A 27,281-nucleotide genomic window follows, 5' to 3' on the forward strand; every position below is an offset into this window, starting at 1 on the left:
TCTATAGGTTCAGCGGGTGGGGCCCAGCTGCAGTGAGGCACGTTTTCAGCCGCTTGTTTTTCTAGCTCAGAAGGAAGTCTCCAGGGGCTAGGCGTCCGTCCTGAGCATGGGCCCTCGGGCCCTGCCAAAGGGAGGCCCGGTGGCTGTGGTAGGGAGGGGATGAGGGTTTGCTGGGGAGCTGGGTTGACAGGCAGAAAGCCCTTTGTCAGCGTAAAGCTAGCTGAGAAGCCTCGCTCCCTTCCCAAGGTTCAGGACTCTGCTCGAGGAGGCACAGGGCCGGTGCTCATGGCAGAAAACTCCCCCTAAGCAGAACCAGGTGGCGGAGTGTGCTTGCGGCCTCACAGGGCTGGGTAATTAGGGCTTGCTGGCTACGCAGCGGTGTTGACACACATGCCTTTCTCCACTTCCAGCTGCCGTCCAACTGGAATTAGAACCGCTGATCAGAGGAGGTGTGGCCAAGATGCACAGAGGCCGGGCCACCTTCGGGAGCCACCGCAGTGCCCCCAACAGCTTTGCCGCCCTGTTCAGACTCCCGGGTCCGGGGGTTCCTTTTATGCCCCAGCCCAACTATGGGGCCTGGGTCTGTAGCCTTGGACAAGGGGCCAAGCGGGGGCCAGCTTGGTCATCACTGACATTGGGAGGGATCGATTTTTAAAGTTAGCTTTGGGCACAAAGATATTTGGGAGAGAAGGGTATTCCAGAACGTATAGGTGTCCCCTCGCGCCCGCCCTCCCCCTCCACATGCACGTGCCCATAGCAAAAGACAACTAGATAAGAAAGGACGAGATACATGTTCCTGGGAACTCAACCTACTTTGCTTTTGCAAGTTACAACATGCTTTCCTCACCTTCCCAAAGACACTCTTGGCCTCACTGCTGCTGGGGAGCAGTTCCCCTTGAGCAGGGCCACCCCCCTTGCCACACAGCCACAAAAGGTTCTAAGAAAATCAGAACAACGGCTGTTCTTAGGCTGGGCTTTCTATGTACACGACCAGAGTGTGGCAGGGCCATGATCTGGAGACCGGCCTTTTGGACTCCAAAGTCTGTCCTCTGCCCACGACCTGCAGGTGCGAACTGCCAGGGTAGCTGAGGCCCAGGCCTGCCTGGTGCAAATGGAGGAAAGGGTAATATGTCCAGGAGAAAAGGGTTTTCTAGAATGAGCAAAATGGGAACCCGAGACTTTAGGCAAGCTAAAGGCTCCTCAGCCATGAAGAGGGAATCTGTGTTTCAATGTCCCCATGCACCCTGATGATCAAGGCCTGCAAGAAGCTGGGGGCTACGTGGATGGGCTGTCCAGGGCTGCAAGGCTTGTGGAGGCTCAGCTGGGGGGCTTGTGGTGGGTGCGGTGAGTGGTCCATGGGCTGCATCTCTACCCGGATGTTGCCATCAGCCCCCATCCACTGAGCCCAGTCATGCCAACCTCCTGTGTGTGCCTGGTCTGAGGCTGTGGGGAAGAAGGGCAGGTGGAAAGTGCAGGAAGGATGTGCACTAGCACGGGGACATGATCAGGGTGATCTGACTGTGAAACTGCCTTGGGACACCGCCTGGGCACACTGTGCAAGAGTTCTAGTCTCTGAAGAGGCACCCGTTGGGTGGGTTCCTCGTCACCTGAACACGCAATTTATTTATGCCTTGTAAGAAAAGCCAAGAGTGAGCCACGATCCCAGCCACACTGTGGGTGCCATCAGCTTCCTCAAAGACAATTCATCTTGTAAAAGCTTTTGGACCCAAAGGTCTAGAACTGGGGGTCATCCTGGAGCCAGAGCTTCCAGCCTTTAATGCTTGAGGCTGCTGGGGATGGGGCAGGGCTGCTGGTCTGAGGGTCCTCTGCTCGATCCAGCCCAGACAGGGGTCCAGGGCTTGATTATGCCTCTAGCTCTGGGCGGGCACAAATCCTATGCTCTCACACTACGGCCTTACGCTGGCTTCTGCACGTTCTACCCTCAACTCCTCACAGCCCACTCATGGCTGTCCAACACCAACCTGTCTCTGGCTGGCTCACACAGCTCTGTTTACCTTAATTTCCAGGGCCTACGGCAGTATCGGGCATACAGTAAACACTCTCCAAATGGATGTTCTTATCTGCAATTGTCTGTCTATGCAAGACCAATACCTTATACTTCTGTGGCCCTTTATGCTGTTTTCACAAGCTTTAGACCCCTCATCGTTCATCTGAGCAAAGGGAGGCTCAGACAGGCTGAGTGACTCCTCCAAGCTCACAGACCAAGGACACATATGCCCCGCCCACTGCCTTTTCCTCAGTTCATCCTGTGTCACCTGCGGGAAGCTCCCCGAGGACTGGGCAGCAGGGATTCCTTGGTGGTGCCCGACCGAGGGTTCTGCTGACAGTGGGGACTCAGCACAGAGGCTGCCCTGAGGCCACACTGGTACGGGGTGGGGGTGGGGGACAGGAAGCAGTGGTGGTCGGTCCCATCACCACGGTCCTTCCTCCTAACTGTCAAGGGCTTCCTCTCCCTTCAGCAAGGGGTGCAGCAGCCACAGAGCCAAGGTCATTCATCCTGGCCCGGCGTTTCACCTCCCCGGCAACCCCGGAGGGATGGAGCCCCTTCCCAGGGCTGCTCCCTGCCCGTGTCTGAAGCTGGCCACACTGGGCAGGCAAACACATGAGGCCACCTGCAGGCCTGGCTGGGTTGGGACATTTCTATAATCTTGGAAGTTTTCTTTACAGCGCTGGCTTGGCCTCTGCCTCTTTCCTGCTCAGGGGGACAAAGGGCAGGAATCAGAATTACCTGTACATCACCAGTTCTCCCAAGGAAATGCTTCCCCCCATCTGTATCGGGGCTCAGGCCCCCCTCTTGCGTCTCAGTGTTGCCATTGGATGAGCATGTTTGGTTTTACTGCCTTAGTCCCCCTGGGCCCCCCTCCCCCCACCTCCGGTCACTAACTAAAGGCTCAAAGGTTCTGCCTATTTCAGCTGCAGCCTCCTTTTTGCAAACACTACCGCCCACCTGCAGAAGCGTGCTGGCCCACTGGTTCAGAAGGCGGGGCAGAGCTGTCCGCAGCACCATGGCCATCTTGACCCTTAGACGCTCTGGTCTGAACGCCCGGGTTGGGAGCCACCACTTGGCAAGCCTCGTACAAGCCTTTCTGGTCTGTCCCAAGAGAGTATTTTTACCCTGGACTATGAGTTGGGCAAAGAGTCCAGGCACTTTTCGTGCCTACCCCGGTGAGTTCCATACTGTCAGAAAAATCTCCAACAGTCTGGTTGCTCAGTCCCTTGGCCAGCCCGACTGCAGTCAGGGTCCTGGGAGGGGCTGAGCCCTGAGAGAGATCTGGCTTCTAGCATCACAGGCTGCGGCTCCTTTGGCTCCTGGCTTCAGCCTGGCTCCCCCACCAAGTCATGGGGAAATGGGCACCCCGGGCTTCCTTTTGGGGGCTGGGCACCCAGACTCTCTAGGACTGCTCCTAGGCTCCTGTAATACGCCCTCTGCCGGCCACGCCCTCGTGCACCTTCTCCGCTCAGTCGCACTGAGTTTTCAAGGCTTGGAGTTTTTGCAACCATCTCCACTGAGGTTGGTTTTCCTGTCTGGGGACCAGGCCTCCCCTGTCTCTGTATCCCATGGCCAAGGGCACATGTAGGTGCTGGTAAAATGCTTGGGGAACAAACGAGGCATTTCAGAGACATGAATACTCCACAGAAAATGCTGAGGGGAAAACGAGGCCCATGTTTGGAGGCGGAAGGGGAGACGGCAGGAGGGCCTGGGAGTGGGTTACAGCTCCTGCAGCTTCCCTTCAGCTTACCCCCCGCCCCCCCCCCTCCCAAAGGACAGCTGTGCGTGAACTTGGCCGACTGAACCTGAAATGACTTCTGCCAGCCTGATGAGACATACTGAATCTGCTCTAATGAAATCCTACTTGCCTGCAGGTGGTTATTGCTTAGATCCGACACAGGGTGATGGTGTGGCCAGGGCTCATTTGTTGGTCACCTGACAAATGAATGCTCTTGTCCAAAGGCAGCCTGCCTCACTCTAAATATGAAACCAAGCAGATTATTAAAAAAAAACCCAAAAACCAACAAAAAAACCCTCTCCCCTCCAGGCTGATTCCACTGAACTAACACTTGTCTTATCACCCACTGGGATGTGGTATGTTGAGTCTGGCAGAGGTCTTCATTAGCTAAGTGACTTTTAAAATATTGACCCACCGTTTTATGAACTAGGCTCAGAGTGGTTTAAATGGATATGTTCCTGTCCAGAGCCTCTGGGCTTCCCCAGCATTATAATATCTCTGCCTGGGCAACCTCCAGGACATCCTGAGGCACTGGCTTTCCCTCCGAAGGGTGGGTGGGGGCCAGCAAGGGGACGGCTGGTTTTCCTCCCCATCTCTACCCTCTGTCTCTGGGCCAATGAAAGCTCTCAGATATAGGCTGTGCCAGACTTCAGCCCTTTCCGGGTGCTACCCTCAACTTGACCTGAGACCCAAGGCCAGAACAATTTGGGTTAGGCCCTCTGTCCCTCCAGGTGAGCCGGGTCAGCCGTAAGTCAGACGGTGAGGCCAGCAGATGTCAAAGCCTGACTGGATCCAATGGTTTCACTTTTCTGAGCTGCCGCTTCGAGTCCATCTTGGGGAGCCCTGTTTATCCAGGATTTGGAGATGCTCTAAGAACGCTGGGCACCTGGGATGCTGACCAGACCCTCTGTGTCAGCATGGCCTTCCGGCAGCTTCTTTACAGGTAGCTTAGGCCGGGCCTGGGCAGCCATCCATGACTGGCCTAGGGTTAGGCCCGGTCTGTTCCGTTCAGGCCTCTCTCAGGGTGAGAACTGCTCTTCCTGGAAGAGGCCACGGCACCCAGGGCTCTCTGGCTTCAGGCGGACTGTCCCCATCTGGGGAGAGGCCCCGCCCGGTGCCCTACAGGGCCTACGTGGTTCCCCGACTACAGCTGCCCTCCCATGACCAGGCCTCTCATCTCGCCGTGCAGCTACCGCGGCGGGGAGAGTGACCGTACTCCCTGGTTAATGGTGTCATGCTTGTCCACTTACATACAGCCCACAAACCTCTGTGAAACTCAAGCCCCGTTCCTCATACGTCCCATCTGTGTACTGGTGGTATTACTGCTGAATGGTCGTTTGCAACAACAGACAGACCGGACGCTAGTTCTGCCAGGATGTCCTTGCAGGCAGTGTGCAGATCTCAGCGGTTCCACGGCCAGCCTCGCACAGAGACTGGGTGCTGCTCCTCGCCCTGTGGCTGTCTGCCTGGGAATGGCTGCAGCCAGCCGTGCCGGGATGAGTGGCTCTCACCCCGCTGAGCGTCCAGGCAAGCTGCGCCTACCAGCCCGGCCCTGAGGGTTCTGTGGGGGAAGCGGCATGGTCACTGTGCATGGGCACGTGCACTGTGCAAGGGCTGTGAACGGAGCAAACCCACCTCTGTGCTAGATCTCCCAGAGGTACTGGGAGAGGCATTCGGGCTGGGGTGGGCAGAACCATTCTCCTTCCATCCATAAGTCTCTCACTCCAGCACTCCAGAGAGAACACGGCCCTGTCAAACCAGGTCACCAGGGCCTGGCCAGCCTCCTCTCTCCTGGCTCCTGTCTCCCACTCTCATCCCGCCACCCTCCACAGAGAGACTGCCTCCCCTGGGTGGGCTGGGCTTCACCGGACCTGACGCCCTGCAGGGCCTCCCACACCAACACCCCAAAATCACAGGCACCGGGCAGCACGGCCTTTCCCACACGGGACGCGTGCGTCACTGGGAGCCTGCTCTCCACACCCTTTGCGCACCTCCGCCACGGCCTTTGTCACTGCTCAAGAACGTGGTTTGAGATACCTGCCTTCCCCAACGGGCCCTGCGCTTCGGGGGGAGGGTCTTTCTCACTGCCTGTAGCAGCATAACAGCTGACACTAGCAGGTGCCCGATACAGTCTGCTGGATTAGCAAAAGAAAGGTGTCTAGGTCTGGGCTGAAAACGCCTGGGAACTGGGAACTGGTTCTCTAAGACACGAGGCACATGGGCAGGCCTCGGGGCCCCTGCTGGCACGCTAGTGGGACACGACCGTCTGGCACGTAACACAATTCTGAATACACTGTGGTTTCCTGATGATTTCTGTGGTTCCCCTGCTCTGGCCCATCTTTATCAGGGCTCCGACCAGTGCTGGCCTCAAGCCTCCTCGGAGGCTGGGTGTGGACGAGAAGGATGCCCGAGGGGGACGGGAGCGCTCCCCGTGGGTGGGCAGCTTCGCTTTCTAACTGGGCACGGCAGCAGTCACAGCCTCCTTCTTGCTTGTTAAAGCCGAGAAGGAAAGGCAGGGAGCCGTCCACTGCGTGCTGCCTGGGCAACTGTAGGCAGGTCAGCCTCTCTAACCTCCGCTCTCCACGCCACGGAGCTCCTCTCGTGACGATTACAAAAGAGAAAGTCTCTCAGGGCCTGGCAGGCTGGTAAGTGCTCCATAACTATTAATTACCATTTCCATGAAAACCTTAAGGTGACAAGAGTCTGGTGTTACTCAAAAAAAGAAATGTTAGGAACACAGAACACGAGCGGGAGAAGAGCAGGAACAGCCGGCTTCACGGAGACGGTCACGTGGTGGTTGCTGGGCAGAGAGCACGTCGCTGCCCTCGGCTACGGAAGATGAACGCACACTCACCCCACCCCCCATCAGAAGTTTCTTAGAGTCCTAAGCTGGTTCTTCCCTGGGGCTCCCGCAGCAGTGCTCTTAGCACTTGGGGCAGTGGGTCCCTGAGAGGGCCGAGGAAGGTGGTTTCACGAGCATCCCCACCCTCTACCCCCCAAAACGTTCCTATCCCGTTACAAGGAGTTCACGGGTCACGAAGCGAAAGGCAGCTTCAGGCCACAACCGAGTACCGGATCTGAGGAGACAAGTGGGCACATAATCGACATAAGAGTTAATTTTGATGACACCACTGGTTGGAAGATATGCTAGGAAAAAGGCCCAAAGAAGGGAAGGATTCCTTCAGCTTCAGGAACAGAACACTGAGGAAGCAGATTTTTTTTTAGAATATTTGACTCAAAAGCTGGTGACCCGTTCAATGGTGTGTCATGTACGCTGAAGAAGAACGATAGCAAACTTATTTAGATGAAACCAGACGGTGGCTGGAAGTGAGAAAGAGCCTCCTAAAATGACAGGTGCACCAAACAGTTCAGTTCACGGCTGATTTTTACAAGCACAACAGGGGCGCCTGGGTGGCTCAGTCGGTTAAGCGGCCGACTTTGGCTCAGGTCATGATCTCACAGTCCGCGAGTTCGAGCCCCGCGTCAGGCTCTATGCTGGCGGCTCAGAGCCTGGAGCCTGCGTCGGATTCTGTGTCTCCCTCTCTCTCTCTGCCCCTCCCCTGCTCACGCTCTGTCTCCCTCTGTCTCAAAAACAAATAGAAACATTAAAAAAGAAATACAAGCGCAACATTATCGTGCTTATCTGGAACTCAACCACATGTGACCTTGAGTATTCGGTGCCCGGGGCAGAAGCAGGAAATAAGCGACAAAGCCTGTGAGTGGCTGACACAGGGGCTAGAGCCAGGTGGCCAACGTGGCCCACGGGGAGTCCTCCTGTGCTCCTCACCCAGAGCCTTTCCTCTTCTTGAATGACACTTCTAGCCACTCGACTCAGCTCCCTGGTTCCACACCCCCACGGGGCCTCATGCTCCTGGGCAGCAGTGAAGTGACAACGTGCCCTGCCTGACACAGGCAGATGGGGCAGGGACCAGTAAGGTCGAGTGACAGCACGCAGCACCATTTCGTGCTGGAGGATTTAGTGCTGGAGGATTCAGCATTTAGTGTGGAGGAAAAGGGCACCGCACGGTGTGGCAGACCCCAAGGAAAACACTTTTCTATCACGATATAAACACGGTGGATAATCCCACGTTATTAGAAAGGGTCACGTTTGGGTCCAGTTAAAGCGAACAGTAGGTGCAACAATTAAAACCAATTTTTGGTGCTTGCAAGGACAAATCTCTTTCCAGGCGAAAACATGGTTCTAGAGAATAGATCCTTAGGTTCCAGACTGCTCAGACATTAAGGTACTTGTCTAAAAGATCACAGCTGTGTCACACACCAACGAGAAGATACCCCAGACGTGCAGCGAGGAGGCCATGCGACAGTCAGGGCTCCCAGGACACAGAGAACGGCACCCCGGCATTCAGAGAGGGGGTTGGTGACAGGCGGGCGTGGTGCCCCTGCCTCCGTGGGCCTCACTTCCAAGTGCTCCCTGCAGCCCGTCACAGGGTGACGCGAGGGGGTCCTCGGCCCCCAGAAATGCGCTGTGTCCTCTGCCATCGCAGCCCACTCTCATGGCCGGCACTCATGCCCCCGTGACTGTCGTGGGCTTCGGGGGCGGACCCCGCGTCTCGCTCATCTTCCACCTGGAGCCTGGCCTGGCAGTGCCTGGCAGGTCCTTGGGGCAGACATGGGGTCACGTGAGGTCGGCTTGGGGGCAGCTCCTGGTCAGTGGAGTGGTGCACGTGGTGCGTTCTGGGTCTCGGGGAGGCCTTGCTCCGCTGGGTTCTCTGAGCAGCTGCGTCAGTTGGCCACTTCCCGTCACATGACTCAATGGCCAGGAGCTGGGAGCCTGCTCTGAGTCCCTCTGTGGGATCTTTCCTCAGCTGGGCGCCCGCCACAGAAGCAGCGTGCTCAGAAGGGAGAGTAAATCATGTTCAATTCCTCTTCAATAAATGAGGCAGCCTCTAAGTGATTTATATCAATTGATGGCCTTTGTCATCAAGCACAGCAATTCCTTCAGGCTCTGGAGGCTTCCTGCCCAACCACCGAGAAAAAGCCACAATGCCCCAGAGAGCCGGGGAGTGGCAGTGGAGACAGATCGGGAACACTTCCCCACAGAGAGCACGGCCAAAAGCTGAGCGAGCCAAGCACGTTCTGGTTACCTGCCAGGCAGCTGCAGGAGGTGACAGCCACGGGCACCTTTCTTTAGGCTCGGAGCCAGCATGCAATCCTGTGGCTTGTTTTTTGCATGGGCTAACCTCCCTGAGAGGATCTCAGGCCTCTGCGGCCTGGGCTCTGGACTTCCATGTGCCCAAGAGAGGGTGTTTATGCAGAAGCGCTTGCTACTCTAAGTATCCAAACACGCCCTGGAGTCGGGCGCAGCCCAGCGGCGTGGAGGAAGCTGGAGGTGATGCGTCACACGCCAGGAACTGAGTGGGCATATTCATCAAACAGGGGACTGGCCCGAACATCACCAGCCTCTTCTAGAACCCCCTCAAGTCTTGGAAAGGGACAGGCCCCCTTGGGTTTAAAAACTGCCCGGTTGAGCTATCAGCCCATAAAGCTAGCCTTAGGGGTAAAAGAGCAGTCTTCCCTACAGGGATGCGGAGAAAGAGACCCGAGTTGTGCCAGAAAATTCTGGAAAAGGTATGGATATGGCAGGTAGAGATATAGAGAAAACAAATATGCTAATTCTCTCTTCCTGGTCAAAGCAGGTCACCACATGCTAAAAACAACAACTGCAGAGCTCCAAGGCCCACTGGGCCGCTGCGGCCCCAGAAGGCCCCCTAGTATGGAGAGGCTGAAGTCCACCGCAGACGGTGAGTAAAGGGAAAGGCAAAGTTGTACAAAGGACATTGAATTCGAGAAGGAGAAAAAGTTGTTTGCTTAATGTAACCCTGTGCTAAATCAACCAAAGAAACATTTACTCTCTTTAGTAAGGTCTTTGAGAGTTTCAAAGTATTTAGTTTCGAGAGTTTTCGGTGTCCTAGAATTTTCCGTCTTGCAGGGAAATCTCACGGGTCCTTCTTGGGTACTTACTTGGGCTATAAAAGGAGGGGTGTGAGAATAACGGGGGCACTCGCCCTGAGCAGGTGGGCCCAGGGAGCCCTTGCCAGCCCGGGGCCTGTTTGGGTTTGGGTCTCTACCCTCCCTGCACTCTTCCTTCCTCTCTGCACATCTCAGCACAGAAAGATTCTGAGTCTCTGCGCAAGATTCGCCATCCTCCAATTGGGACAGCTGACACTTTTATAAAGGGCTTAAGCATACACTTCGAGCCCACAATGCGAGATGCCTGACTGGGAGGAAAGCTCTCGGTCCCCACCTCCCATTGCCTGGCATCAGACAGGAGCTCAAGTGGCAGAAGCCAGGGAAGGCCCTGGCCTGATGGGTGGCTCAACAGGTGGCTGAGGAGAGCTGCAGGTACAGCCCCCAGGGTCTCAGGCAAGCAGGCAGGGTGCCTGTCAGTGTGAGACTCACAGCTGCCCAAGTTCGCTTCCATGGCAACAGAAGTCAGAGAAAGGTCGGATGGGGCAGATGACGGTGATATGAGGAGATTTGTAGGAGGAGAGAGAAAAGATGTTAACTATACCTGTGAGGCGGTTTAACAATACTTCTCTTGGAAATCTGTGACAGAAGTGATATTTCTGTGACCTTGGGGGTTTGACATTCAATATTCTACCTGGCATTGTGGGAGTGGTAAGAACAGTCTGGGCTTTGGGTCTGACAATCTGTTTGAATCCCTGGTCAGCTACAGGTCCTTCCGTAGAATGCACAAGGCAAACCTTCCCTCACAAAGTTAAAATGAGATGTGGTCTTGTGGCAAACATTGGGTTTCTGTTCTCTCGAATGAAAATACTGACTCCATTCACCTAGCTCCTGGCCTACAGACCACCACCGCCACGTTTTAAACCTAAAAGTATTTCCAAACCGAAAGCTCCTCTTGGGGAAAAGGAAAATCAAATGTACGCTAAAGGCAATTCCAGGGTGAGTTCTCATACTCTTAGGTGAGTCTGTGGTAAAAACTTCTCTTTCCGAAAACGTAACAGAAGATGATGGGGGAACAGAAGGGCAAAAAAATAGTTACAAACAGAGAGGGAGGGAGGCAAACCATAAGAGACTCTTAAGTGCAGAGAACAAACTGAGGGTGGAGGGGGTTTAGGGGAGAGGGAGAAATGGGTGGTGGGCATTGAGGGGGGCACCTGTTGGGATGAGCACTGGGTGTTGTATGGAAGTGATGAACCATGGGAATCTACCCAAAACCAAGAGCACAGTTTACACACAGTATGTTAGTCAATTTGACAACAAATTGTATTAAAAAAAAAAAAAAACCCAAAACTCCTCTGTCTGTGACCGGGGACAAGACACGGATACCTGTTATCATCACTTCCATTAAACACTGTACAGGGCAATAATGTAAGCAAAAAAATACATAGTATGAGAATCAGGAAGGAAAAAGTAAAACTGTCACTATTTGCAGATGACATGAGTGGGTATATAAAAAATAAAAAAGGATCGATAAACAAATGATTCAGGTTTAGTAAATAAATTTAGCAAGACCACTGGATACAGGGTCAATACAAATAAGTTGTATTTCCATATATCAGCAACAAGGAAAAAAGGAAATTCATAAATACCTAAATAAATTTATATGAATACCTAAATTCATAAATACATTTAAAACACTATGATAAACATCAAATGCCTAGGAGTAATCTAACACAAGATGAGTAAGACTTCTACACAGAAAATTATAAGACAATATTGAGAAAAATTAAAGATATAAACAGATATCTAAAGAAGATATAAATAAAGAACAGGATATACCACATTTGTAGAGTAGAAGACCCAGTATCTTAAAAGTACCATAAAATCCCCAATTGATTTGTAGATGCAGAGCAATCTCAATATAAATCCCAGCAAGTTTGTGTGCATGTGTGTGGCAACTGGCATGTGTGTGGCAATCTGATTCTTTTTTCTTTAAAAATTTTTTTTTAACGTTCATTTATTTTTGAGACAGAGAGAGAGCATGAATGGGGGAGGGTCAGAGAGAGAGGGAGACATGGAATCAGAAACAGGCTCCAGGCTCTGAGCTGCCAGCCCAGAGCCCGACTCGGGGCTCGAACTCACGGACCGTGAGATCATGACCTGAGCCGGAGTCGGCCGCTCAACCGGCTGAGCCACCCAGGTGCCCCGGCAATCTGATTCTAATATTTATATGGAAATGGAAAGGGCCAAGAACAGCCTGGGTGCCCTTCACAGAAGAGGAAAAGGCGGAACGTGTAGCTCTACCGGAGAGCAAGACTTTTAACAAAGGTGCGATAATGAGGACATTGGCACAAGAGTAGACGTTCAGATCCGTGAAATGAAACGGAGTGCGGAAACTGAGCCGTGCGTTTGTGGACCCTTCGCTTCTGACAAAGTGGCACTGTGAGGGCGGCGGGGAAAGTCATTTTACAAATGATGCTGGTTCAGTTAGATAAACATGTGGGGAAAATGAAACTTTTATACCATATTCAAAAATCAATTCTTTTTAGAAAAAACAAATTTTTTTTACATTTATTTTTCACAGAGAGAGAGAGACAGAGCACAGGTTGGGGAGGGGCAGAGAGAGAATGAGACACAGAATCTGAAGCAGGCTCCAGGCTCTGAGTTGTCAGCATAGAGCCCATCGTGGGGCTCAAACTCACAAACCTTGAGATCGTGACCTGAGCCGAAGTCAGACGCTTAACTGAGCCACCCAGGCGCCCCCATCAAAAATCAATTCTGATTACATTATAGATGTCAAATAGAAAGGCTAACACCATAGAGCTTCTAGAAGACAATGCAGGGAAATTTTGATGGTGAATTTTGTGTCAATTTGATTGGAAGGGGAATGCCCAGATTAAACATGATTTCTAGCCTGTCCGGGAGGGTGTTTCTGGCATGTTTATAAGCATCTGAGTCAGTGGAGTCAGTAAAACTGACCTTCCTCCCAAATGTGGGTGGCCGAATAGAACAAAAGGCAGAGGAAGGAGGAATTCATCCCTGTTCCCCCATCTCACTGCTCGGGCAAGGCATCTTATCTCTTCTTCTCCTGCCCTCAGGCTGGAGTTGACACCACTGACTTTGCTGGTTTTCAGACCTTCAGACTCTGCTAGGTTACCACCAGTTTTCCTGGTTCTCCAGCTACTAGATGGCAGATCATGGGCCTTCTCAGTCTCTACGATCACATGAGCTGATTCTTCACAATAAATCTCATTTTATATAAATATCAATATCAGTGTACTATATTGATTCTGGTTCCCTGGAGAACCCTGACACAAACAAGTCTTTAGCATTTTGCTACAGGTTTCTTAAATGGGATGTAAAAGAATTAACAGTAAAGAAAAAGATTGCTACGCTGAATATTGAAAAGAACTATATTGAAGTGTTCACTAAAATTCCACCAAGAAGAGTAAAAGAGCACGCTACTGAGTAGAAGATATTTGCAACATGTATAACCCACAAAGGACTCATAATGAGAATAGACAGAACAATCAATCAACAAGAAAAATAGAAAACCCAGTAGAAAACTAGGCATGAAATTTGGAAAGGCGCTCTGCTGAAAGGCCACTGCTCGTGTGTTAAATGGGTACAACCACTTGGGAAGATTGTTTGGCAGTATCTGCTAAAGGGGCTATTTTTTCTGTGACTCAGCAACTTCATTCCTAGGTACATCCTCAAGAGAAATGCATGGGTATAATCACCAAAAACGTGTACAAGCAGAATGATTTATAATAACTCTAACTGGAAACAACCCAACATTAACTGAATTCACGTACACTGACAACTCGTGATGGATTTACACAAAGTCTTCCAGTGATGAAAATGCACGGACATGGCTAGATGAGGCAACAAAGATGAGCTCTCACAAACATAATGCTGAAAGAAAAAAGCCAGACATGGAGGAGAGTATACTCAATGATTCCATTCATCTAAAGTTCAAGTCCAGGCTAAACGCACCTACACTGTTAGAAGTTATGATGTGGATTCCTCTTGGGAGGAGAGGTGGGCAGGAGGGAAGCTCCCAGGGGCTGAAATGCTCAATTTCTTGACTTGGGTCATGCTTACGTGGGTTTGCTCATGTCTAGCGCTCCTCTGATCCAGGTGAACACAATTTGAGCCCTTTTCCTATGCACGTCACAGTTCCAAAAGAAGTTTTCTAAGTGAATTTATCGTAGACATCTATTTTCACTATTTCCAGTGTGTGCACTGTGGAAGAAACCAGTGGGGTGGAGGTTAAGTCCCCCTCCACGCTGTGACGTGGATCAGCGTGCCCGCACACGCGCTGACGTGTCGGCACAACCTCCCCACTGTGGCTGGCTCCCTCATTTTCTCACTCTGATCAGTTCTGGCCTTAGAAAGCCAGCAGGAACCAGGGGGCTAGTGGTTTCTTTCTATTAGGGCTGAGCGCCCCTGGCCCGGCCGCATGGGAAACCTCCGCTCAGGCGATTCAATCCTCTAAAGCATGACTTCAGGCTCCCTGCCTCCCCAAGTCTCTCAGTAGGTAGAGAAAGCGCGCTGACTCAAATGAGCTTCTCCCTGCCCTGGCCACCTGTGGGTTGCTTTCCATTTGTGGGAGATGGGGTGGCTGTAACCCGGGGGTAATGTCGGCCAGCCAGGAGGCAGCCACGCTGACCCAGGCCTTGCTGCCCTTGCTGCCACGGACCCAAGGGCGGTCCGGCATCACTCTGTGAAGCGGATCCAAGCCCCGCCTCCGCCACGTATCACGTGGCCGAGGTGGTATACCAGGGAGAAGGCTGCCGGCTCTACCTCTTGCTTATAGCTTGATCTTGGGCGGGGCACCGCTCAGGGAATCGGTTTCCCTCCCAAAAGAATGGGAGTGTTCATCCCGCCTTCCCTTTCTATAGGGAAATCTGAGGTCAAACGAACACCGCACTTTGGCATCCCAGGTGTCCTTGTTGCTGTGTGGAGTGAGGTGGCGGGAGGGGCCGGCGAGCCACCCACCATCTCTCTGCACGGTGTGGAAGGGAGAGAAGCGTACCCCCCACCGATCACCACCTCGATGACAGCAGCTTAAGACGAGGTACGCCTGCGTTGCGCCAGGCTGAAGCTGTGATGGGGAACGGTGAGCTCACCACCTGCACTGGGCGTGGCCACCTCCAACGGCGCGTGACAGCTGCCGGCCTGCTCCCACGAGGTCACCCCTGGCACTTCCCTCTGGTTGCCATGCCTCCAACGTCCCTCCTCCCCCTGAGTTTCCAGCTCCCCTTTCTCCTAAGCAAGGGCTTCACCGGAACGAGAAGGGCTTTCTTCAGGCAGAGCGGGCAGTGTCGGTGGGAGGTCTGGGGTCTCTCGGGTAACCTGCTCAGCCTGAGGAACTGGCATCAGGTCCCAGGTGCAGACACGAAGTGTCACTTCCACAGCACCGGGAAGTGTTGGTGTTGGTTTGAAGTTGTCGGGGCTGCCGGGAATTACCCCCTCTGCTTATTTGAGGTGAAGGGAGAACCAGAACCCAGCAGAGGGAAACGAATTCCGCTCGCGTTGTAGCCAGGAGCCCCCGCTCTCTCGCCTGCCCCGGCGTGGCAGCTGTGAAGAGGCAGACCTCCTGCCACCAGTGCTAAGCTGCCTTACCGCGGGGCTGCAGCCCCCCCCAACCCGCCGCTGCATTGGTGCGGAGCCCCACCTCCCGAGGCCTGCTCCCAGCTAGTGACCGTGACCTCTCTGACACGGTGACTCTGGCTCGGTGACTTCCCGTAGACTTGGCTGCGGCCTCAGACCCTTCCTAGCCAGTCCTCCTTCCCCCTCCTCCACAGGGGCCGGACTTGCATCGAGGTCTGAAGACTCCCTCCCTGCCCTCTCCTGCCTTCTTCCCTTCTACTGACACCGTCCTGGCACCTGCCTGTCGGCAGATCTGAGCTAACACGAGCAGTACTGCAGTGGACACAAGAAAACACACAGAAAGAGGCAGTTTGGGGACTGCTCACTCACTACGTGGCAGGCAGAGGGGCCGCTCTCCTGAGTGCTGCACGGGGGCATGGAGAGTGCCTGGCACAAAATGGCGGCCAGACCGCTCACAGATTTTGCCAGTGGTGACCTGGGAAAAAGCTTTTGCTTGACCTGGTGTCGGTTCAAGCATTTGAAAGCCTGGGAGGCGTGGTGTCCACCAGGACTGTGAAGTTGGCTGGTGACCGTGAGGTATGCCGATGCCCAGGGACAACGGCAGACTGTGTGTCCTCGGTCAGAGGAGAAGTGGAACGGTCAGAGGGGCCTCTTTGGCAGCTTGCAAAAACATGGCCACGCTTCCCTCGGGAGGCTAGCAGTGTCCCTGTGCTGGAAGACACGCACAGGTCCTCCTCTCTCCCCAGGAGCATCCCCTACCTTCTTTCTGGGCTGCCAGGCTCCTGACTAGGGTTAAGTGCCAGGATGACAGACATGCTGGGGATGTACTGGGCCGGATAAGGGAGGAAAGAGATGATACACAGAGAGTGAGAATGAGCCAGCAGGACTTGAGGGTCTTGACCAAAGGGGCCAGGAGATCAGAGGAGATGAGGAAGAATTCACAGATTTGGGGTATTTCATGGGATGTACAATTTAGCACCTTGGCAAAGACCCCAGGGGGTGGGGCACCCTTGCTCCTGGGGTGGTCCAGAGAAAATGATACTAAGGCTGAGTGATGTGGAAAGGCATGAACTGTCCTGGCGACAGCAGAGGCAGCAAGAGAGAGGCTGAGGGAAGGGGCCGTGCAGAAGACCCAGCAGGGGCCCACGTTCTGTGGGAGCACCTGCGGGACACTCCTTTACCAGGGTCATCGGCACTGCACCGGTGAGAGGGACACCAGATCACTAAGGAGTCTGCTGGCAGCCTTCCTCTGTAGACCAGAGAGGACAACGGGGTGGGGGGTGGGGGGTGGGGGGCAGCCACAGAGCTGGGCTCATTAACACTCATCAGGATGACGGTGCCCGAGGAAGTGGAGGTCAGGGGTAACGAGGCCTGAGCCCCTCTGAACCCCCAGGGCCAGCTCCTGCCAGGGTTCTTTAGACTCCAAGTGTGAAGGGGCCAGCAGATGAGAGGAGCAGTCATCTCGGGGGGTCAGGGCGGGGGGAAGGGAGGGATAATCAACTCAGATCAGAGGAGGCGCAGGCAGGGAGGCACGTGGAACTTGGGGACCTTCCTGGTGCTCCCTTGCTCCACTGTGAACAGACGTACAGACGTATGTGCCAACGCTGGCTTGAGAAGGATATGACAGCCAAGGGCTCAGAGACCTCACGATGCAGGTTTGGGTCAAACCACCAGCTAAGCTGCCAAGACCTGCTGAGGCGCTGGCTGAGGGTGAGAAGAATTTGGGAGGGGAGAGGGAGGGGAGGAGCGGCGGGGGCCCCAAGTCCCACTCCAGTAATGGAAGCAGCTTGTTCCAGTAGTTTCTCCCGTGGAATCTCCTCCTTGGGAAGAGGCAGGAGCCGCAGGGGAGTTGCTCCCCACGGTGGAGGGCAGAGGCGGATCTGTGCAGTGCAAAGGGTGGGCTGGGGCCGCCACGGGGAGCGCGGCAGGGATCTCCACGCAGGACGGCTCCCACAGGATGGGAGATTCCGCCAACACGCAAACCCGGTTCGAGGCGGCTCCACTGGCTGAGCCTTGCCCGCCGGCCCTCCTTTCCTCTCCGCCTCCTTCACAGGGGCAGGCTGTGCCTGCTCGTGTTTCCTCCCTTCATCCCCCTGTGCGTTTCTCACACTTAATCCTATCTGGGAGGCTACTTGTCAGTGGACCTGAGCTGACCTGGCATGTCCTCCGTGATGAAAACAAGAGAGCAGGGAGAGAATCCCAGTGTGATGCTAAGCTCTGCCCGCTGGGTCCGCTCTGACCGTGCAGAGTGTCTTGAGACCAAGAATGCTGAGCCGGCCAGTCCCCTGGGGCAGCCCATCACGTCAGGGGGCCCTCAGGTCCAGAAAGTACTATGTGCCCAGGGGCTGGGGGAAAGCATCCAGGTGGGCTGGCAGGGTCCCAGGGCCCTGCCTCGGCCCTGGCTGTTGCCAGAAAGGCCAGTGGCCTGAGTGATGAAGTGCCCATGGGCTGCAGGGAGCAGAGGACGCGAGGACCAGTGCTGCCCTCTCTTTTGGAAGGCTGCAGTGCCGCTGTCCTGCAGTGTGGGTTTATGAAGGTGGGAAGGCACATCAGTTGAGGAAAATGAAGCTTCCCCCAGGGAAGCTTTCTCGGACACCTCCAGGTGTTGGCTACCTGATACGGGTTTCAAGGTGCCAAAATGAGTCATCTGGCTAGTCAGAAAAAACAGAAGATTTAGTTTCATTAGTTCAGCGAACTAAGCTGTCCCACTGGCTGTGGGTGTCAAGGGGGTCTCCAGACCAGGGTGAGCCACGGGGAGGGGAGGGCACCGCATAACTACAGCCTGGGTCTGCCAGGGCCCAGGGCACCAGCCACACGGGAGGGTACGGGTGAGCACTGCGCCAATGGCCACCTCACGCGTCACCTCATTCCACCCTCCCCCAACCCGGAGATGTGTTGTCATCTTCATGTTCTCAACGGAGAGGCTGTGTCCCAGAGGGGACAATGACCTGCCCTGGAGGATGACTGGCAAAACTCAGATTTATGGTGACAAGTCAGGAGTTCCTTCTATCAGACCAGGCTGTCCACTCCCCCCAGGGGTCCGCAGGGATGGGAAAGCCCAGAATTTCCCAGACTGAGAGCTTCTGGGGCAGGCCTGCCAAGGAGAGGCTGGAACCAGAACCCCCAAGATTTATGTTGTGGAGAGAAAGGCAGGTGGTGCAAAGGCACAGCATGGGCTTTGGAATCGGCTTAGCGCTGGGGTAAAATCCAGGCTCTGCTCTTGACCACAGTGTGACCTTGAGCAAGTTAACTGCTCTCTCTCTCTCTTTTTTTAAATCTGTAAAATTATGAAAATAAGATCTGTCTTGAATGGTTTTGAAATTGAAAATAACCCAGGTAAGCCCAGAGTCCCATGTTGGTGATTTGTGGGCATTTAGGAGCTGGTAGCTCCTATCACTGTTACGCTGCATGGATCAGAAACTTGAGAGGGTCTGGCATGGTTAATGCTCTTCATAATTATCACTAAGCCTCACTATCCAAGCGAAAAACGGGAAGCAGTTGATGTAAATAACGTATTTACAGAGTTAAATAAAATTTTTGCAGCTTCTTTGTTCTACATGTTAGTTCTTCAGAATTTATAAACTATCCAGTAAGATAGTTTTCCCTGATGTCATTGAGTAATTTATCCTTATCATAATTGTACAACAAATAAAAAGACAAAGGCTGGAAAGAGATTTGACTCCCTTGTAGCCAGGTTCCTTCTCTAAAAGATTAAGTTAGGTCCCCCCGCCCACTCCCTTCGTCAAGTATTGGTTGCCAGGTCCTGGGCTAGGCGATGGGGGCACTGAAATGAACAAAACAAGGCCCCGACCTTACAAGGGCCCAGCCTGGTGGAAGCATTCAGAACCAATGCCTGAGCTATACCATACTGTGCGGAACGCTGAAGCGGAACCAGACAAGTGAGGCACGGGACCACGGAGAAGGGACACTGGCCTCAGCTTCAGTGATGGCTGTTAGGGCTGGAATGGCTTCCCGGAAGAAGTGATACTTGGCTGAGAGTGGAAGGAGAGGCAGATGGGTGGGAAAAGGGCTGTGGGAAAGAGTGGGGTTCTAGAAACAGGGAACAGCACGGTCGCACAGAGACATATCGCACATGAGAGGCTCAAGGTGGTCTGGTGGGGGTGGGATATAGGGGACACTGGAGCAGGCAAGGGCCTGATGGCAGAGCTATCTTGCTGGTGATGGAGGCCCAGCCCCTTCCATTAGCCCATCGGCCTCTGGGGGTCATGTGAGTGTTCACAGGGCCCAATACTACACTGGTACCTAGCAGCAACTCTCAATATGCTTGCTGAATGAGTGAGTATTCAGATTCACATTTTAAAAAGTTCATTCAGACTTCTGGTTCTGACAAGATGGTAGACTGAACTGATGTGGGCTTGTTCCCAACACAAACACAGAGAAAAGATAGATGAAATAGACGACAAGAACAATTTAAATACAAAACTGAGCATGAGAGAATAATGGGAAAATTCCCAGGTACCTGAACTAAAGAGCGAATGAAGTCAAAGGCAGAATCTTTATCATGGCAACTGAGGCTGGGATCATCAAACTCTGATATAGTTACAGGAGCTGGGATTTTAATGCCCACAGGAGGTGGAAGGCCAGGCCGGGGACCTGGAACCGGGAGCCTCACGGAACGCCAGGGATCCAGGAAGGGCTACTGGCCATCAAACAGGGCCCAGGGAGACCCTTCTCACAGCCCAGAGGAGGTCTGTGTGTGGTGTGGAGCGGAGGTTTCTCTGCAGAAAGGAGACCCCCAAGCCCGCACTGCATGTGGGTAAGGAGGCTGAATATACACCACCCAGGTTCTGGGAATCCTGAGCCAAGAGGTTCACACCAAACTGGCTGAGCCTCTGGAACTTGGGGTCCCGGAAGAACTAATGCCAAGGCGATGAAAACACACACCTGCAACCCATCGGCTCCCACGGTGAAAACAATCCTTACTTCAGATGGTCTCCTGATAGAGAGTGAACCACCACCACGAGCCACCGTGAAGGCGAGGCTTCAGACACAACACGTGGGAGAATCGGTACCCTTAAGACTAGAAATAATCGAACACTTGAAAGAGGCTGTACGGATAAACAGAATAAATGAAGACACGAAAGGAACAGAAACCATAATAAAAACTAGGACGCTAAAAAACAAAAAATAAAAAATAACAGGCTGATTTTAAAAAGCTCTGAAGAGAACTCCTAAAAATTAAAAATAAAAACGAAACCCTCAAATTTGGAAGGTGTAGTAAACAGCTGATTATGAATAGCTACAAGGAGATTTGTAAACTCGAAAACAGATGTTTTCGAGAAGTGCCAGAATACAGCACTGGCAGAAAAGGAGATGGGAAAAGGAGAGGAAAGACAGAATAACATGGCAGGTTTCTAACAGGAGTTCTAGAAAGAGAGATCGGAGAGAATCAAAGAGATAGCAGAGAAGAGTTTCTGGAATGGGAAGAACGACACTGAATCCCCAGCAACATGATAAAGACGGATCTACTCAGACTGAATGCAGTAAAACTGCGGAACCCCAAAGACAAAAATAAACCCCACCAGAACAAAAAGCCACGTGAAGCTCTCTCAGCTGCAGAGGAGACAGGCACCCGTGTGGTGCTCCAAAGTCCCACAGCACTCGGCTCCCCCGCCTCCGCCCCATCAAGAGGCATCCGCATCACCCTGGTGGGACTGCCACGCGGTCTGCAGTTGACACAAACCCCTCGAGGCTGTGGAGTAGGTCCAAGTCACCGTTGTCACCGTTTGTGCCCGGCGCCTAGCACAGCACGTGGTGTGGAGCAGGGGCCAAGGGAATGCATAGTAGTTCTCATGAAGCACTTATTTGCTTTTTTGGGTCTGTTCTGCTCTGTGAAGAGATCTCCAAACCCCAGTGTGAGAAACACAACTCTCGATCAGTCCCGGATTCACTGGACTGCATGTTAAAGGCAGTGAAGCTTTCTGCAACAGGAAAAAAGAAGGTGGTCCCCAGGTCCATGGGGGTGACTGGTAGTACCTGTTGGGGTCGGGTTGCGGGGAGACCTCACATCTCTTAGGTGCAGCTTTGAACAGCTTTTGGGAGGCTGACGACATAATCTGAGTGAAAAGCTTTACTCCTCTAACCCCAGGCACAATAGGACAGCCTCTTTCCTCTAATGACCTCAAAGCTTTAAGAGTGTTTATGTGAACCGTGCCCTCCAGCTCAACAAGAGGCAGGGTCCAAGTCCGGCCACATATGGACAAGTCCCAGGGCCTGTCCTTGGAACTCAGTGGCAAGTATGAGTCCCTTTATGCAGATGGAGAACGGGATGACATCAAGCCCCAAATCGGGACTACCAGGATGTTCCAGGGAAGGAAGCGTCCAGGGAAAGCGTCCAGGGTAAGGGTAAGAGCATCCAGGGGAAATAAAAGCAGAGTGCCTATTTTCAGGGCCGCTCCATTAAAAAAAAATTTTTTTTAATGTTTATGTATTTATTTTGAGAGAGAGAACATGAGTGCACGTGAGCGGGGGAGAGGCAGAGAGAGAGAGAGAGAGAGAGAGAGAGAGAGAGAGAGGGAGAGAGAATCCCAAGTAGGCTCTGCACTGTCAGTGTGGAGCCCAACGTGGGGCTCCATCTCACGACCTGAACCGTGAGATCATGACCTGAGCCAGAATCAAGAGTCAGACGCTTAACCAACTGAGCCACCCTAGTGCCCCAGGGCTGCTCCATTTGAAAGGCAAGACCACTGGGGAGAACCATCCAACAGCCTCCATACTCACTCACAATACCTTCTTTACTGACAGATTGAATGTGGCAGAGATAAATACTAAAATGACAATGAATTATACTGTGGGACATACCCAGATAAAAGTAGTCATTTCATTAATTAATTGTACCAAACAAATAGTCAGATACCAAGCTAATTCTTTCACATACAGAACCTCATCTCTCTGCTGCTCTTGAATTCATGTTATTGGCTGAGACAACATGGGCCCCTTAGGGCCTGGGGCGAAATATCCTCATTTCCTGAACACCACTGTTATACCAATACTGGGATTGAGGCACTCCAGGGGAAATGACCCTAAAAGTGAACAGAGAAATACAGGGCAGCGCCTAGGGGAGAGGAGAAAGTCACAGTCAAGTTCACGGGATTCTCCATGCTTCACTTCACAATTCACACATGGGGAGAGGAGTCTGCCTTTAGACAGAGTGCATCGCACAGAGCGGAGGGCCGTCAAAGACGTGTGCGCCAGCCCCTCCCCTTCTCAGTACTCTGTTAGCTGCAGCGACAGCTCGGCGGACGCTGCCCTGCCAGCACTGGGAAAATAGAACAGAATGGAAGTCATGAGATACATTCTGTTTGGGAAGGAGAGGCAATCAACACTTCTGTGGGCACTTTATACGATAGGCTGTGATGATGTCTTTACCATGTCAGTCCAATCCCCATGACGATCATTCCCCCAGTTACGGCAGAAGGTATCATTAGTCCCATTGTTCTTAACAGATGAAGAAACCGGAGGCTCAGACCTTAAGAAATTTGTCCACAAATTGAGAATGAACCTTCAGACTGCCTCCAAGACGAGCCAGAGAGAACCACAGAGAGGAGTCGCTGAGGCATTTGATGGCCAGAGTTTCCCGGATCGTGGCTCCTATCTGCTTTCCTACACAAATGCTTTCAGTTACATATCTCTGGGGGCCAAAGCTTACCAATATTTACACCCCTAAATTCTCCTCTTACGTTGCTTACTCTGAAGACATGCTAGGGGTTGGGGATTAGGCCAAGGAACAGAACGAGGCTATCTTTTCCTCTCGGCTCCGAAGACTACCTAAGCTGTGGCTGCCGTTGCACCTCTGAACTGCTAAGACATGAACCTAAAGGAAGGAAGGCCGGTGTCATCCTCCCACTGGACAAAGACGCTGCCAACCTTTTTCCCAAAGAGGAGGGAGTCAGGTCAGAATTGGAGTCTGTAAACCTTCCGGGCTGAAAGATGGGTTTCTGCTGCCACGGTCTGTGCGCACCGACGAGGCTGCCGTTCGCTGCCACCAGGCAAAGCACCGGCCCGGGGAGCGCAGGCTGGCACGGACGGCAGCTTATGGCTGATGTTTCCGTTACTCCCTGGAGACGCTCGCATTTGCCACCAAGGAACTCATTCAGTTGTCCCCACCAGTCCCTGGACCTGAGAAGCCCAGCCCTGCTGCTCTGATGAATTAAGCACTATGAGAAGCTGCGACGGTATCTCTGACAAAACGGCCTAGAAACTCTGGAACTCCAGAAACAGCGCCATCCAAGAGGACAGACGGTGGGGTCAGAGGGCGCTTGGCCAGTCTTTCCTAAAAGACTAATTTGGTAGGAATGGAGGGTATGCAACACTTACTGTGGCATCCTCTAAAGATAAATTACAAACAAGAATAACGCCTTGAGGGTAATACGAATGGAGATTTGGTCATGAAGGCACCCGGTTGACCCACCTTCCACCCATAACAGAGCAAGAGTTCTTCAGGAAGACCCAAGTTTCTCTTCTGGAACGTATAGTTCCACTGGCATGTGCCCATTCGATTCCTTCCACTGGGTAAAATTAAACGCTCAGATAGTTAAACAATTAGTCCTCGAGTCCAGGTTGAGACCGTTCTGGTCACTGACTGGGGTTCCCAAAAGCAGCAACTTGGGACAACAACTGTTGTTCGTCTGTTCTCTTCCTAGAGTAAATGTGATCGTGCGGACTCTTCCTCACACAGCTGTGGCGAGTGCCCTTGGGCAAGTTACATTCCCTAGACTTTAGCTTCGGCAAACATGCCAATGACAACAATGAACGAACAACTCTTCGGGTTGCTATGAGGATTAAGTGGGATAATGTCATATCCCCAGTAGGGTGCCTGACACACAGCAGGTAGGTGCTCACTAGGAGCTGCCGTCGTTGTCCATCATCATCACTGTCATTGCCATCATCGGGCACTCGCCACCACTTTCACGGCCTCACAGGCAAAACTACGTGGCTAGAGAGGCAGTCTGTGGCGAAGTGGAGAGGTGCTATACAAGTATGCCAGGCGCCACCTTGCTAATCCTAAGATCACCGACTGAGATCTCCGTAAGTACCCAGAAACCCCCCAATTACAGAACTCGCAAGGTAGGCTAACACAGCAACACCTGTCCACATACGTGTAGTCAGACGGAACGACAGCAAGGGCCGAAGTCACACCGTGAATCAAGTTAGCAAGGACGTCGTTGGAGACGGAGTGGGGGTGGGTCCAGAGGAAAGCTGGAGCCTGGGAAGGAAGGTCTGCTTCTGCGTATATGTCTAACACATCCCATACGAGTACTTTCAGTCCCGTCTTTAGGAGCCAGATAGATTTTACAGGAGAAATACTTTTGTGCCAGCTATTTGCTAACAGAGTCCCCCAAAGTGTGGTTCTCTTCCCGACAATCCCTTTGTCGGAGAGGTCCAGTGTAAGGCAGCCCCTAGGCGCTGCCTCTCCAGGACATGGTGAGGTGACCCTCCTTCCCACCTGGGGTGGCTTACTTGTTGCTGTCACGGTACTCGTAGATGTGACATCCTTGAGGCAATCCAGTCTCGTGATCCAGAGTGAAAGCAAGTTTTAGCTGAAGAGAGAGGGAACAGAAAAATAATTAAGTCTAGGCTGCATGTTTTATTCATTCGGACGGCTGAAATGAAAAAAAAAAAAAGCAAAATCACATTCCCTCCAGCTGACATGTTGTGGAGAACCTGGGCCTGCCACCTCTGGGAAGAGCCATGCCTTACGGGCCACTGTCATCAGTGAGGACTGCTACTGGACTCTGCTTATTCATTCAGCAGGCAACCGATTATTTACTAAGCACTTACTTTGTGCCAGACACTGAGCTAGCTGATGGGGGAAGAACAGTGAAGAGAGGCAGAGAGGGGCCTCCTTCATGGTAGAGGCGGCAGATAATCAATTCACACGAATGAGTGAATGAATGGATATCAAGCTTCCAATTAATATAGGTTCTCTGAAGCAGGAAAAAGACTCCCGCGTTTCGACAGAAGTAAATAACCTGAACTAGACTGGGAAGGAGGGAAGGAGGAGGGGGTTAACTAAATGACGGGGGTGGAGGATGGGGAGAAAAGGAGATTCTCGCTGGCAGAGAGCACAGCATGTACAGAGGCCCTGATGCAGGAGTCCGGGCACTGAAGGGTAGCTGGTAAGCCAGAACCCAGTAGGTACAGGGGACAAGGTGGTCAGTGATGCTGCAGAGGGAGGCCAGAGCAGAACTTGCAGAACCTCGCTGGCCCCCTTAGAATTACCCGAATAGCAAAAGAAAAGCCTTTGGTGAGGAATGGGTAGATGACATGATCAAAATTGGGTTTTATTATTATTATTTAAAAAAAATTTTTTTTAATGTTTACTTATTTTTGAGACAGAGAGAGACAGAGCATGAACAGGGGATGGGCACAGAGAGAGGGAGACACAGAATCTGAAACAGGCTCCAGGCTCTGAGCGGTCAGCACAGAGCCCGACGCGGGGCTCGAACTCACGGACCGTGAGATCATGACCTGAGCCGAAGTCGGACGCTTAACCGACGGAGCCACCCAAGCGCCCCATAGGTTTTAAAGATCTCTTTGGCTACTGTGTAGACAGCAGGCTGTAGGGTGGAGCAGGAGGCCACCCAGCAGCGCGGGTGAGCAGTGATGGGGGCTGGGGCTAAAGGGTTGGGGAGGGGGCCCAAGAGGGAGAGAGAAATGGACAATTTAAGAATCTACCTTAGAAGTAAATGTTGAGGAGTACTTGGGTGGCTCAGTTGGTTAAGCATCCAACTCTTGATCTCAGCTCAGGTCATGATCTCACAGTTTGTGAGATCGAGCCCCGCGTTGGGCTCTGTGCTGACAGCACAGAGCCTGCTTGGGATTCTCTCTCTCCCTCTCTCTCTGCCCCTCCTAGCTCTCTCTCTGTCTCAAAAATAAATAAACTTCAAAAAAAAAGAAGTAAATTCTGAGAAGTAGAGGTGACAGGACATGCAGGGTTCCATGTTGGGGAGTGGTGAGGATGGAAAAGAAGAAATCAAGGACAGTTCAAGTTTTTGACTTGAACAATCACTCAGGCGACTATTCCACTGCTGAATCTGGGGGTGGCTAGAAAGCCACAAGTTTGATTTTGGACATATTAACTTTGAGGCACTCAGTAGCTTTCTCTGATTAGGGATGACCAGGAACGAGAATCTGGTAATGAGGTCTTGGTTTCTTTCTGGATTCTGGAGGGGAGTGCTCAGGTGAGTGCAGAGCTCCATCTGGGTTGCTGGGAAGCAAGAACTCAGGGAGGTTGGGAGTGTCCTGCTAGAGCGGAGTTGGATATGGCAGCTTTAACATTTCTAGACCTAGAGCCAATTACTAGATTTACAAATTCACTGGGTTTTTAAAGCGCCAGGGAAATTTTAACTAAAATTAACTGCACATTAGGAGGGTACATTATTATAACTTTTTTTTTTTTTTTTTAACTGCAAGGCTGTTAACACAGATCTGCATCATTAGATGCTGGATGATTTTTCTCTTCCTTAGAGGGAAACAAGCTCGGAGGAATGGCTTGTCCTCTTACTGACCCAGATGAAAATACAAAAACAGAAACAAGCCCTTCTTCACCAACATGAAGCCAGGAACTTCAAGTCAAAGGCATGTTTTCCCTACAGAGCACTGCTTGGATCTTCCCAGCCCTCTTTCAGTAAAACAGAAGTTAAAAAAAAAATCTATTAACTATACCGTTTTCTCTTTACTTCCCTCTTTGTAGCTGAGGCCAGGCCTATATTCATTTGGTCCATTGCAAAGACTGCACCACTTAGAAATTTTCAAATCCTTTGACTCAGTGATTGATGAATGTATGGTTTAGAAAAATTACCATAAATATAAGAGGAAAAGTTTTTTTTGTAAAACCGTTCACTTCAGTATCATTTATTGGAAAGACTCTAAAAGATAAGCAAAAGCAAAGTGGTTAGGTAAACTCTACTATATAGTCACAAGCAGAAGAGCAGCCATGAAGAATTTTTATTAATCTAGGAAAAT

The 27,281-nt window shown here is 52.2% G+C and overlaps 1 protein-coding gene across 9 annotated transcripts in view; it reads right to left on the reverse strand.

The window, feature by feature from the left end:
• The window catches only part of DIS3L2 (DIS3 like 3'-5' exoribonuclease 2), a 350,479-nt gene that overhangs the window by 18,462 nt on the left and 304,736 nt on the right, over positions 1-27,281 (reverse strand). For all 9 annotated transcript variants that reach the window (XR_007154750.1, XM_047870804.1, XM_047870806.1 and 6 more), the window contains one exon: positions 24,774-24,853. Coding sequence is in view for 8 of the 9 variants with exons in the window: in XM_047870804.1 (XP_047726760.1) it covers positions 24,774-24,853 (80 nt within the window). In the remaining variant the exon portion in view is untranslated. The remainder of the gene's footprint in view (positions 1-24,773; positions 24,854-27,281) is intronic.

The sequence above is a fragment of the Prionailurus viverrinus genome, chromosome C1 (assembly GCF_022837055.1).
Source record: "Prionailurus viverrinus isolate Anna chromosome C1, UM_Priviv_1.0, whole genome shotgun sequence".
Classification (NCBI taxonomy): domain Eukaryota; kingdom Metazoa; phylum Chordata; class Mammalia; order Carnivora; family Felidae; genus Prionailurus; species Prionailurus viverrinus.